This window comes from Harpegnathos saltator, unplaced genomic scaffold (genome assembly GCF_003227715.2).
Source record: "Harpegnathos saltator strain DR-91 unplaced genomic scaffold, Hsal_v8.6 scaffold7, whole genome shotgun sequence".
Classification (NCBI taxonomy): Eukaryota; Metazoa; Arthropoda; class Insecta; order Hymenoptera; family Formicidae; genus Harpegnathos; species Harpegnathos saltator.
Genome location: NW_020230537.1, coordinates 1,092,946 through 1,106,997, shown reverse-complemented (window position 1 = coordinate 1,106,997; position 14,052 = coordinate 1,092,946). Strand labels below are relative to the sequence as shown.

Sequence of the window (14,052 nt, the reverse complement as noted above, 5' to 3'; positions counted from 1 at the left end):
CTGTAGTAGCCGACTTTGCCTTGATTCGTCATCTCCCTGCGTCTCGCATATCTGTTATTTATGTCTCAGCAATTGAAGTCTAGTCTTTTTCGAAAAGAACTCCCCACGTTCCCGCGGTGAAGTTGAATCGCGCGTTCCTTAGGATTCCTTAGGAAGTAGTTCCTTATTTATTCCCGGGTTTTGTTAAAAAATTCGGTAAGATGAAGAGAAAAATTTATATGAGTATAAATAATAATACGTGACGTGTGAATATATATAAATTCGAATTTAGGATTTAGGATGTTTGTTGAAAAAATTGTTACATTCCTTGGCGAAACGCCATTACGTTTCTTCGCACGATATTGCAGTACTTGCTAAGAAGAAATGCTAAAATTGAGGAGAATTTATACGAATTTATAAGGAACGTGTAAATTTCTGTGAATTTCTGTGAGTTGTCATGTATGTTTACAAAATGTTGTAAAAAAACGTTTAGCAAATTTTTCACCGCGTTCTTTAACAACAATGAATCGAATCAACGGTCCATTCTTGCGCCAGTAAATAAAAAATTGCGACAAAACTGAAGAGAGAAATTTGAGAGGAATTATTAATTAACCAATAATTAATTAAGAGGGATGTAACAAAGAGAAATTTATTTCTAAAAGAGACGTAGAATATCCCCCCCCTCCCGTTGCATACGTTCGCGTATAACGATAACGCTCGCGAGCCGTACGTGAAATACCGCAGGATGCGCCGACACGATACTGTTTAATTAAAACAAATACAGTTCCGGTAGAATGTTACACGAACTGGATCACACGCGGGGCGCGATAACGACGCAGCAACCCTCGGTCACGCAAGGTATCCTTCGGTCCAGCTCGGAGAATCTTCCCAATCTCGGCCAGCATCAGCACCCACCTCATCCGCATGCCCTTAATCTCGGAATGCCTAGCCAGTTGGGCCACGTAAGTATGCCGCGCGTCTTCAAGCGCGTCCCCGCGCGGGACTTAGGTCGCTAATGAGAGCCCGTTCGCGCAGTACGCAGGCTCACCGATGCCGTTGACACCGATGATGCCCGGTTGCCCTCCGCTGACGCCGAACGGACCGCCGTATCACTACAGCGAGCCGATACCGCCGGCGCCGTCACTCTCCAGCAGCCAGTCGCAGCCTGCTTTCCAGCAGAAGATCCAGCAGTACCAGCAGCAGTCGCAGCTCGAGCTGTCGAGTTCCCACTCCCAGAACACCCTACCGTCTCAGCAGAAGCAGCAACAAACGCACAGTCACTTCACAAGCAATCAGTACCAGGAGAGCTATCCGCATACGCAAACGTATCAGCAGCCGCTGCAGCAACAGAAGCAGCAGCAGCAACCTCAGCAGCAGCAACAGCATCCGGCCTCGACTACGTACCTGACATCGGCCAGCCAGAGCGTGTTACCCCAGTACACACAGCCTGCCCAGACCGCCCAGAATTATCAGTTGAACGGCAGTCAACAGGTGAGGCTACTGACGACTCGTCTCATTGCTATCGATTGCCTCGTTCGATTGTAATTATTTCCCTCGCAAATACCGCGGGAGCGAATGGGCGGGTGTGTGTGTGTGTGTGTGTGTGAGTGTGGCCTTGCCGGCCAATAAATCACGCGCGAATCTCTCTCCCTCGAGTGGACATTTTTCGTTAGCTTTCGAGCTAACGAAACTCTCGGTGCTTTTCACGAGTCTGCGCTAAACGCGGGAGATCGACTCTCGCTCGCGAAGCGAAGCTTCGGAAACGCGCCGTCTCCGACTTCTTCATTTATCCGTGTCGTCACTTTGTTTCTCACTTGAAGAAAGCTACCGAACCAACTTCACAATTCCGATCTCCCCGATTTCCCCGATCCCCGATCTGATTAATATCTCGCCGATTAATATCTCTGACCGGGCTTAACCACGGCGATCTGTATTGCGCGCAGGCAACGACATATCCGAGTTTATCCATGGCGTCGCATCCGAACGGGACTTACAGCACGGGGGCGACCAGCTACAACACCCAATTGTCGCATCACAACTACACCGTGCCGCAGACGAACATCACGCAAACCACGCTGTCCTCGCTGCCGCTGTACTCCACCACGCCCTATCATTCTACCCTCGGGGGCCTCACGAGCGTACCCCAGTCCGTTCTTCCTTTTTCCAGCGGTCAAAGCACCTTCTCCACGAGCGGATCGACTTACTCTACCGTCGGGACCAACGCTTTCGGGACGCCGGGCACAAGCTCAGGTCGGTATCGTCGTCTGCGAAGCTCGCGGGAAGCTCGATGCAGCGATACGCTGATACGATCCCACTTCTCTCTCTCTCTCTCTCTCTCTCTCTCTCTCTCTCTCTCTCTCGATTCTTTATTAAGAGAAGAATTCAATTGATTATGATTATTTAATAACGTTGCGCGAAACGTTGCGTCGATGTTCTATGTATTTCATTTTATTTTTCATCTCGTTCTTGTCCGCAAGAGATTTTAACCTAAAGACGAATCTTTCATTCTCTCCTTGCCTCTCTTTGCCTGCAAAGTAAGGCAAATTCGCGGAGATAATCCCTGCGAGAAAGTTGCGTCGGATCGCAGCGTTGCATCGGACTTTTCAACTTGGCGAGTCAAACAGCTCGACTTCAATCGGACTCTTCGGACTCGACAACAACAAACTTCGACCTGCGTCAAATCAGATTGCGTTTCATCGGGCCAGCGTAGTCGCGACAGCCGACTGTCGCGATGAAGACTGTCAGATTCAGGTTAATGAAGAGGCGCGCGTTTTGCCGCAGGTACTTCTTCGGGAGGCTTGTTACAAGCAATAGGCGATCCTCTGCATGCGATGCAGCAATTCTCCGCCCAGTCGCAGGCTAATCAGCTGCAGCAACAAGCGATCATCCAGCAGATCCAGCAGAGCTTGCGCGCCAGCTCGCCGACCGCGCCCAGCACCGCGACGGGCCACCACTTCCTGGGTCCTCGGCAAATACCGAAGATCCCCGCGAGTATACTGACGAACCCCGTGGACCGACTGTCCAACGACAACATTGTACCTGAAAGTCAAGTGGACATGCTGGACGTGCCGGGCAAGGGCAAATGTTACGTTTACATAGCTCGCTTCAGCTACGAACCGTGCCACCATTCGCCGAACGCGAATCCGGAGGCGGAACTGCCGGTCCAGGGCGGCGATTACCTCCTGGTATGGGGTCAGCCCGACGATGACGGCTTCTTGGACGCGGAGACGCTCGACGGCAGACGCGGCCTGGTGCCGGCCAACTTCGTGCAGAAGTTGGTCGGCGACGATCTGCTGGACTTTCACCAAGCCGTCCTCAACCTCCGAGACGTGGACGATTCCGTTTCGACGAATATCCCTCAAGTAAGCAAGCCACATTAGTCATGAATCGGCGCGCTCTAATGCGTTCGGAATTCGCCGGGCATTGATTTTCGGTGATCGCGGTGAACGCGCGATTAGATCGCGCGCGACGTTGCGACGATATGTAGCCGATAAGAGGGGGGGCGGGGTATTATCGTATCAGCCCCGACACACCGCTCTGTGTGTGTGTGCGTGTGCGTGTGTGTGTGTGTGTGTGTGTGTATCGAACGCCAAGCGGAAGATAATAATGCCCAGTTTGGTCTATTTTAGTGCTATCTGCAGGATATTGATTTAGAACTGGCCGCGTTGGAGGAAGGTAATCGGAATCGCCAGGCGGAACTGTCCGCGTACGCGGAGCTCGACAATATCGCGGAGGAGGACGAGCAAGAGCCGCCAGGTTGGTACGCCTTTACGACCGCGAGTCGCGGTGCTTCCTTGCAAGACCTCCGACGCATGACGCATGACGCTCTTTTGAACGTTCAATTAGACGAGAGAGATGCTTGTCACAAACTTGCCCCACGTAATCCAGTATACGTCTAGATGTACTTGGTACGTGGATCGATTCCTAGAAGAGAGCTAGATCTAGCGATCCAGACTATTCTTAGCGAAGTAACGCGACCACGCGGGTGCGCAGTTGTACAAACTATTCCAATTATGCACAAGTTCCGTGCACACTTGGCCTTGTGTGTGCGTGCGTGTGCGTGTGCGTGTGCGTGTCGTGTGCGCGCGTGTGTATGTGTGTGCGTGCGCGTGCGCGTGCGTGCGTGCGTGCGTGTGCGTGTGTGTGTGTGTGTGTGTGTGTGTGTGTGTGTGTGTGTGTGTGTGTGTGTGTGTGTGTGTGTGTGTGTGTGTGTGTGTGTGTGTGTGTGTGTGTGTGTGTGTGTGTGTGTGTGTGTGTGTGTGTGTGTGTGTGTGTGTGTGTGTGTGTGTGTGTGTGTGTGTGTGTGTGTGTGTGTGTGTGTGTGTGTGTGTGTGCGCGCGCGCGCGCACGCACATATGTGTGCTTACGAATGAGGAGAGACTCGCTTTTACAAAAGTTGTCAGTCAATCTCGCTTGATATGCGTGATGTGTCAAGTTGCGATGCAGCAATCAATGTTGTCCGCCGAGAGGGCAACATCGGCCGATCATCGGCGGCCATGTGCACCCCGCCAACCCTCGATTCGTTGTCGCTCATTGGCAGTAATTAACGTGGACAGTACGAGAAAGCAAAAGTATGCGTGCATGTTACGCTGAGACAGAGAGAGAGAGAGAGAAAGAGAGAGAGAGAGAGAGAGAGAGAGAGAGAGAGAGAGAGTCCACGTTAAAGACCCAATCCTGAACCGATTCTCCAAGTGAGTAGTTCACGAAGTGAACGGAGACAGAGAGAGAACTGTGACTCTTGCACTGTGTTAAGTGTTGGCTGGACTTAGGCTGGCTTAGTAAGATAGATAGTGAAAGATCCTTAGCTACAGCTAGGCTTTGTCTTTGTCTTTTCCTCCTGAAGAAGTCTACCTGTTTTCGGACCTAGTTCCGGCGCCGCAACACCTCACGCTCGAGCGGCAACTCAATAAGAGCGTGCTGATCGGATGGACCGCGCCCGAGAACCCGCACCAGCTCGAGTCCTATCACGTCTACGTGGACGGCGTGCTGAAGGTGACGGTGAAGGCTACCGAGAGGACCAGAGCCTTGGTGGAGGGAGTCGATTCCACTCGGGTTCGTATAGCCAGCTTATTCTTGAAACCCTGCAGAATCCGCGCGAAGGGGGAGTTACTCGATATATTTTCCAATATATTTTCGTAAACGATGTCGCATTAAATACTGAAGTGTCACAAAGTAAACGACCTGCTTAAAAACAATTGAAACCGCAAGGGGTCGGGAATGTTCGAATACATATTTGAAAGAGATGTTGCGTTAGTGGAATTATGCCCAATTTCTTCACCTCTGAGAATCTGTGAAAAGGAGACCCTGTACAATAAGAAATAAACCGGACAATTTTCAATGTGTGGAATGACACAGAATTTTTCGAACGATTTCATTTGAAAAAGAATATAAGTGCTCGAATTATTACATGCAATTGAAGACCGATTGTCAATACTGTGGAAATTACTTTAATTAGTTAATACTAGCCCGAAAAAGAATATGTCGCTGGCAGAATATGGTGATTTACAGCAAATTTCTAGTACATTTTGTGTCAAAAACTAGTAGTATGAAGAGTAGCTATCTGTTAGATACGTAACCAGAGGTTTTAGTGAAGAAAACAAATTTTTAATTATCTGACGGATATCTTTATCTGGTAGACAGCTATTGGGAGGTGTGAAGAAACCGGGCATTAGAGAAACCTGTGTTTGATCTGCATAAACGCTCATTTTCCCTTGATGCAGCCACACAGGATAAGCGTGCGTTCGGTCACGCACTCGAGGAGGACGTCCCGCGACGCTGCCTGCACGATGGTGATCGGTAAGGACGTCGCGCTGGGCCCAACCGCCGTGAAGGCGTCGAATGTGACCGCGACCAGCGCCGTGATATCCTGGCTGCCCAGCAACAGCAATCACCAGCACGTGGTGTGCGTGAACAACGTGGAAGTGAGGACCGTGAAGCCGGGCGTCTACAGGCACACCATCACCGGCCTGGCCCCGTCGACGATATACAGGGTGACCGTGAAGGCGAAGAACTTGAGGGCGACGCACTTCGAGGACCAAAACGCCCAGGCGGCGAACAATCTGGCCTGCCACGTCCACTTTAAAACGTTGCCCAAAGGACTGCCGGATCCTCCGGTCGATATCCAGGTTACTAACGTTACGTTGCACCTTGCATTGGAATCCTTTCAGTACCGCTGTGTCTCACTTGCCCCACGCACACCATCCTCTCTCTCTCTCTCTCTCTCTCTCTCTCTCTCTCTCTCTCTCTGTCTGTCTCTCTAACGAAAGCAAAGTAAGCAAATATACATACATTGTAGAGACTAGTTTGAGAGACGTTTACTTTGGTACTAAAAGGATTGAATCTCCGAGCCAGCCGGGATCAATAGTCAGGACTAACGAGCGTCCTCGTGGTGCTTGCAGGTGGAGGCTGGACCGCAGGACGGCACTTTGCTAGTGACCTGGCAGCCTGTTGCCCTAAACGGTTCGGCCGTCACCGGTTACGCGGTGTACGCCGATGGTAAAAAGGTCACCGACGTCGACAGCCCAACCGGCGACCACGCTCTAGTCGACATACACAAGCTGATGGGCCTGAATCCCAAACACATCACCGTGAGGACTAAGAGCAGGGAGAGCCAGTCCGGCGACAGCTGCGCCACAGCGATACCCTGCAGCGTGCTGCGCGGAGGTACCGCCGTTCATCTGCCGCCCCATGGGCCGATGCACATGATAGATCAACGGCAACAGCCACAGCCTGCCAGCATCAGCCCGCAGGACGACCCCAATCGCCATCGTATGGCGGCCGGTGTCGTCCAACGGTACTCGAACGCGCTCGCCACCTCGCACATGCGACGACTCGTGAGCAACAGGATGGACGCCCACGGTCAGATCATCATCGAGACGGACGAGAATCTCTCCGACAAGGAGATCTACCCCGGACAGAGCATCCCTCAGCTGAGTGAGTGGAGCGAAAGCTTAGGGACTAAATACTCCTCGATAAAACGAACCAGTCGTCCACACCTCATGGTCCCCCTTAATCCTGATCGTCTTCGATCCCGTCCAGGTATCACGGAAATCACAAAAGACTCCGCCAGTGAGGCCAACTACGGCGAAGAGGACGATGTTGTGCGAAGAACGCGGGGGGGAATGCCGCCGCAACACCATGGGCCTCATCATCGACACGGGTCCCAGATGGATCCACAAGGCCCGCCCGGAACCCACAGGTCCTCCAGCATGGGCGGACCCAGCGGTAGATTTCAAGATCCTTATTATGAACCAACGGGTAGATACACGGGTGTTGCCTCGTTGCGTTTGGCTGGCTCTAAGTCTAAACGTTCTTCTTTCTTCTCGCTGAATCTCGTCCTTCTTGTTTGACAGAATAATTTTCATTAACGACACTTTTGTTCACGGACTTGTCTCTCGCTCTCCTTTTCCGTGTAGTTATGTTTGTTGGAATGCTCGGGGTAAATATGCAAACATGGTCTTTCTTCTCTACCACTTATCGTTAGCTGTAACGACGTGTGACCTTGCCGCTCTAACGTTGTATCCTCGTGTCGCTCAGGAGGTCAAAGGAGCAGAGGGCTGCCTTGCTATATCAATCGGTTGACGCGGATTCAAGGTGAATCGTCCCATCCATCGGGTGCGACTCAACAGATGAGCAAAAGGCAACGGTGGTTCCTGGCAGTATTCGACTACGACCCCAAGACCATGTCGCCCAATCCTGATGGCTGCGCCGAAGAACTTACGTTCACCGAAGGCGACATTATCAAGGTTCGGCTTCTCTTGATACAATCGTCTCCGTTCAATGCGCGAAATCTTGGCGACTGTTCTGGTTGATCCGAAAATTGAATTAGTTCAAACAAATTATCCTGGAATGCACATCAAGTGAATTCCTTGATCCTAGATTAAATTAAATGAAACGGAATTGGACTCGCAAAATGTCAGATAAATCAGCTTGGATGCTGAAATTCAAAGTCAACGTCCGATCTCTCCTTATATAAATTCCGCAAACGTTACACCCTTTACCATCTATTTTTGTCGCAGGTTTTCGGGGAAAAAGATCCCGACGGGTTCTACTGGGGCGAGTATCGCGGTAGACGCGGGTACGTTCCTTACAACATGGTGGAGGAAATCAAAGATCAAAATCAGATCGGCAGGAGAATGCTGCAGAACGACAGATGTGGCGAAATTTACGCAAACGTGCCCATGAAGAAGATGATAGCGCTCTACGATTACGATCCTCATGAATTATCTCCCAATGTCGACGCCGTGAGAATCTTTTCATTTTCTCGATTTAGAAAATCATTTGATGAGACACGAATCGCAGAGTCGGAGTCCTTGATGAACTTAAAACCTAAAACTACCCATTCAATAAATCATATATACCATCTGCAACACCATCGACAGTGAGTTGCGCGATTTCCAGCAGGTCGAGCTAACGTTCCAAACCGGGAACGAGATCAACGTCTATGGCGATATGGACGACGACGGCTTTTACATAGGCGAGCTGAACGGCATGCGGGGCTTGGTGCCGAGTAACTTCCTCACCGAGGCACCAGGTCAGAATCAGGTCCAACTACCGCAAAGCAGCAGGAGACCCGGTCAGAGTCAAGGACCAGGCGCGAGAGGTCCGCCGCTGCCTCCACGGGAAGTGCCAGTTGGCCGACGAGGAAAAGGTAAATAGCCGTCGTATATCGAATATCTTCCTTGCAGTCACCGGTTATTACGGCATGGATAGCTCCTCGAGCCAAGACGACGACAACTCGGGAGCTAATGACGTGTCGTGTACGGTCGTATGTCGACACGCTCGACGTTCCCAATTTACAGGGGATCGATCGGCTCGGTCGATGCAATAATGGTGGCGCCCGCAACGTAAGGAGAAGACGAAAGACAATATGTTTAGAAAAAGCTCCACTGCTATATATATATATATATTATCAAATGAGAAGTGCAAAGAGCCCTTAAGAGCCTGTGCACGGGCCTCGTAGTGTGGCAGAATCAAACGAGACACGTTGGTAATTTGAATGTCCCAATTAGTGGCCGAGTAACCTCACCGTGCAAGTTAATTAATAAACGGATGATGTACATCTCTCTCTCTCTCTCTCTCTCTCTCTCTCTCTCTCTCTCTCTCTCTCTCTCCTCTCTCTCCTCTCTCTCTCTCTCTCTCTCTCTCTCTCTCTCTCTCTCTCTCTCTCTCTCTCTCTCTCTAGGTACTCAAAAATGATTTTGTTAAAAAACTTAAACTTTTAATTGTGTTACATTTTTGTAATTTATGAAAAAATTTTAGTTTGTATTATTTTTTTCTCGGAAATGACTTGAACACTATTTAGTGATATGAATCGGTTTAATTTTGTTTTTCGTTGACAGTTTAATCTTGAAGAAATTAAAAAATAGATACGCAGATCTAACAAATATAGACATCTGATATTAACTATCATTTTCTATCAGATTACAAGCATGATATAGTTTTTAATTTTATTGAAAACTTATCACTGACAAGTTGACTTAAAAATGTGAAAGAACAGAGCTACAATGTTACAAGTTGAGACGCTATCAATAATTGGGACGCTTACCTCACCTGATTTCTTATAAAGCCGAGAAATTCAAAAGGAGTCCTCTCTCAGTGAGGAACACCAAGGAAGAACAAAATAAATTTTCCGACTCCATAAGAAATCGGATATCAACGTGTTCCATTTAATGTGAATGACACTGCAAGACCCATGCAAGACTGGCTCGTGCGGGCCTTCGGCGCTTCTCGTTTGTGAGTAAAGCGTAGAGAAAAGCACCAAGTGATTAGAAAGCGCTAGAAGCGATTGGTGTCGCCAGAGTAAGCTAGAGATCGCGTCGCGTAGGACTCGCCGCTCCGAGAGAAGCCGCCCGGCGCGGCGACAGGACAGCGAAAGAGCTGGCGTAAGAGCTGGCTCGCGACGGGTTGTTGACAATTGTTGACGTTCACAGCGACGCGACATTCTCCCCCCCCCCCCCCACGTGCTCAGGACCACTCGATCGGACTCTGGTCGTGCACTCGTTGGTATATGATCGCGATTCTCGGCAGCTCGAAAGCGCGCCGTCAGCAACGCGTCGCGTCGATGTAAACGGAAATGCGAGCAAACGGCAAGCAACACAAGACACGAAACCAGATGACAGGCCAGACGACAGGCAGAAAGGCTTACACTCTTATGACTAGCGTTGCGCAATCCGGCGTACCCGATCAATCGGGGAGACCGGCAATTCAAGCCGAGTAAGCATGCGACGTATCCATGATCGGAGCAAGTCAAGTTCGAGTAACACAAGTGCAAATTGCAACGCGATTCAGGTGAGGTGATGCGCCTCACACGTGCGTCTCGTGTCGACGGGGAACCCCATTGTGTCGCTTCGATATCGAGACGGAACGACCGTCTCCTACCGTCGACGACGACGCCATGTCAGTCTACGTCCGAGATGTGCCACGCTTTTGCAGGCATTCACAACAGGCTATTCGAAATTACCCCGCATACGTCACAAATATATATATATATATATATATATGTATATATATGTATGTGATGTGTGTACAAATCGATAGAGATTTTCCCTTCAATCTGTCACATGTATATAAGAGAATCGGTGAACGTTTCTGAGGAAAACACGTGCTGTCATACACACGACGATATATATAGATTGTATATGTGTACACGATATGTATATATGTATAGCTTACATATATATTATACGCATATACACATCTATATGCAATGGAACACTAAGCTGCTTTCAGTGTCTTCTATTAAGTATATCTAATATATATACATATATATATACATATACATATATATATATATATACATATATACATATACATATATATGCGTATATATTTTTTTCTCTCCAGGCACTCTTCTGCCTCTGTTACTATTACTCTACGTATCTGTCCTATTCTCTCTGTTTACATACACATACCATACGTATATATATATATGTATATATATATATATATTATACGTACATGTACGTCTGTAATAATAATAATAATATAAATATATATATATATATATATCTGTCGACTGACTATATACATACGATCATGTTATGTTGTGATACAACAGTTTACTTTATACCGACATAATCTGTCTCTGTGTGCCTGAACTGATCGATGGTCGTCGTGTCACATGATTGTCGTTCGTGTCGTGTTGTCATGCTGGCCATTTACGATTACATTGATTGACGATTTCCGTTTCTTCTGACGATTGATTCTGACGAAAGAAGACCGAGATCGACGCTTTCCTCCGTAAGCGCCTGAAACGAACGGCGGCCCGTCGCGTCGTTCGTCCCGGGCGAGTCTTGCGCGACGTTCATCAGAAAATCTCGTCGAGTAATTGCAAAACAGCTCGCGCGCGGTTCGAGATAATGCACCACCGTTCCTTGTGACATCCGCCGGCGGTTGACATGTCCGCGCGCCGGCTGCGCCGCGGAAAAGCGTCGCGTCTCTCTCCTCATTTGAGATATCTCGCGAGTCTCTACATACTCGGCATGCTCAAGATCGACTCGAGAGAAAAGAAACGAAACGAAACGAAAGAGCTAAAAGAAAAGAAAAGAAATAGAAAAACGAGAGATAAATGCGCCATAAATGACAACACGGTTCTGTTCTCTTCTCTGTTGCTAGATGCCTGCATTGTGCCTGTGTCTGTCCCTGTCTGTCACTTAGACTCTAGACAACTACAACAACAACCACCACCATCACTAATGAACAACCAACAACTACAACATCAACAAAACAATCCACCGCATCTAGCGTACCAACAAGCGAATCACCACAGCTACACGACCGTAACCACGTCCAATCAGCATGGGCCCAGTCACTTGCCATCCGGCGGTGGTGTCATGGGTGTCCATCAGCAAGGTCCCGTACCGCCCCATCTTCAGCAACAGGTGAGCCCGCTTCTCTTCCGAAATTTCTTCGTACGCTTTCTACCTCTCTCTCTCTCTCTCTCTCTCTCTCTCTCTCTCTCTCTCTCTCTCTCTCTCTCTCTCTGTCTCTCTCTCTTTCGTGCTTACCAAAGCGAGCTTTCGTCCGTACCTTATCTGTGCTTGTCTGGGTCTTATAATGAGGTTCTTCAGGATCGACGATCGTCTGCGGTCGTCGATCGTGTAAGAGATAAAAAAATTGCCGTTTTTTGATTTTTCTTTTTCTTTAGCAACGGTATTGGAGACAATGACGTTTTACTGTCAAAAATGTAAAATTGCCAAAAGAGAAGAAGAGAAGACACGAAAATTCGATATTTCTTTTTGTACTTATTTTATTAGTCTCTGAAAACAGGAATGCTGACGAATCTCACGAAGTGAAAGTATGGATGAGGACGATCAGACAGATCGAGTTAAATGGAAAATCAAAGTTCGTAGGAAGTTGTACATGAATCTCGTATTTCTCTGTGCGTGTATGTGTCGTGTATGTCGCTTTCTGTGCTTTGCTGCCAGTTCTAATTCGTAATTATAACTCGTACCTCTCTCGCTGCGACTATTGAATGACTTTCTCGATTCTCTTGCATGAGTGCGAAGTACAGTATGCTTAGGAGAGTTAAGAAGAATAGCGATCTTGTGTAACTTTTGTGCCCCCTGAATACTCGATACTTGTCTCTTGAAGCTGACGAATCGATCTCTCGAACGGAGAGCCTCCCTCTGCTAGAAACGTTCGATATATTTCTGCATTTTGACTAGCTGTGTATATACCTTCCCGTGACTCCTTGCCAAACCATTTGAGCCACGCCATTTTAGCGTAAAATACATTCGCCGAGCGTGGCAACACGAGCCACTTGCGTCTCACCTGCCATGTGACCGCTTTCGATCGCAGCATGCCACAGTGATCAGTCCCCACATGACGTCTCGTTATAATCACCGTGAGAAAACCGTCGCCATTAGAAACTTGTACTTTGTGGCCCGTCTGTACATCGATACACATTCCATCGGGAAGCCCTACGAAAAACGAGGATGTACGAGACACGAAAAAGAGATCCTTGCCGAGAGAGCCTCGCGTGTCCTTGTTACTTGATTCTCGTCTCGAATCACACACACACACACACACAGCGACACGCCTCCGCTTGTTCCTCGCGATCGACACACACCTCATTCTCTACCTCGCCGACATCCGACATCCAAGACGCCGCATAGAATTACATAGAGACAGAAAAAGAGCAGCATCTCACACATACCTTCTTTCGAACAGCCGACAATGTGTTCACCTTTAGAGCGAGAATCGTAGAATCTCCGTAGAACGATAGAGTCAGTCTCGTCGCTCTCGCGGGAGTGGCACTAGCGAAGCGACGATCATAGTGCGCGATAGAGTTAGGTCGACGATAGAGATTACAGATCGACGAAAGTCGAGTGTTCTCTCCAGCGGCCGGGCGAGAGACACTCCAGCGAGGCAGAACACTCGCTCTCGTCCACTCGAGAGCAGGTCGATCGAAACAATTGGAATCACCCGGTCTCTTTGTTCTTAGGGCAAAGGGAGGGGCTCTGTGGTCAATCGCCTTGCTGGTAGTAACATGCCGGGTGTGCAGGGTCCGGGTCAGCATCTCCAGCAGCAGTCGGACTACCAGGGCCAGCAGCAGCCGGGCCAGCCGTATCAGCAGCAGCAGCAGCAGCAGCACCCGAATCAGCCGTATCAGCAGCAACCGCCGGGCCAAGGCTACCAACAGCTAGGATTTGGCGCGCAGGGCTCGCAGTTCCAGCAGTCGCAGCAGCAGCAGCAGCAACAGCAGCAGCAGCCAGGCCAACCGTTCTCGCAGCAAGGCCCGTTGCAGCCTGGCGGTCCTCAGGGCGCCAGCAAGCCGATGAGGGGGATACCGGCGGTGATACCCACCGCGCACTCTAAGACGCAGCCTAACCCGACGCAGGGCCAGCAGCAGCAGCAGCAGCAGCAGCAGCCGCAGCAACAGAGCACCGGGCCGAATCTCATGCAGAAGTTCACGGAGATGGCAGGCGCGAGCGCCGGCGGCGACATACTGTCCAAGGGCAAGGAGCTGATCTTCATGAAGTTTGGCTTGGGCAAGTGAGGAGGAGCGCTCGCCCCTCGAACGACGATGGTGATGACGATGACGACGACGACGACGACGACGACGACGAC

The 14,052-nt window shown here is 49.5% G+C and overlaps 1 protein-coding gene across 19 annotated transcripts in view; it reads left to right on the top strand.

Annotated features, from left to right (window-relative positions):
• Positions 1-14,052, top strand: part of Rbp (RIMS binding protein) — a 23,427-nt gene extending 9,375 nt beyond the window's left edge. For 11 of the 19 annotated variants that reach the window (XM_025305488.1, XM_019844445.2, XM_025305486.1 and 8 more), the window contains exons 4-17: positions 764-941; positions 1,015-1,470; positions 1,923-2,229; positions 2,761-3,341; positions 3,609-3,735; positions 4,823-5,031; positions 5,700-6,104; positions 6,378-6,912; positions 7,018-7,203; positions 7,516-7,724; positions 7,998-8,222; positions 8,380-8,629; positions 11,596-11,861; positions 13,427-14,052. In XM_025305488.1, coding sequence (XP_025161273.1) covers positions 764-941; positions 1,015-1,470; positions 1,923-2,229; positions 2,761-3,341; positions 3,609-3,735; positions 4,823-5,031; positions 5,700-6,104; positions 6,378-6,912; positions 7,018-7,203; positions 7,516-7,724; positions 7,998-8,222; positions 8,380-8,629; positions 11,596-11,861; positions 13,427-13,981 — 4,489 coding nt within the window. In that variant the 3' untranslated portion in view covers positions 13,982-14,052. The remainder of the gene's footprint in view (positions 1-763; positions 942-1,014; positions 1,471-1,922; positions 2,230-2,760; positions 3,342-3,608; positions 3,736-4,822; positions 5,032-5,699; positions 6,105-6,377; positions 6,913-7,017; positions 7,204-7,515; positions 7,725-7,997; positions 8,223-8,379; positions 8,630-11,595; positions 11,862-13,426) is intronic. The other 8 variants (XM_019844442.2, XM_019844444.2, XM_019844443.2 and 5 more) reach the window with 8 other exon arrangements.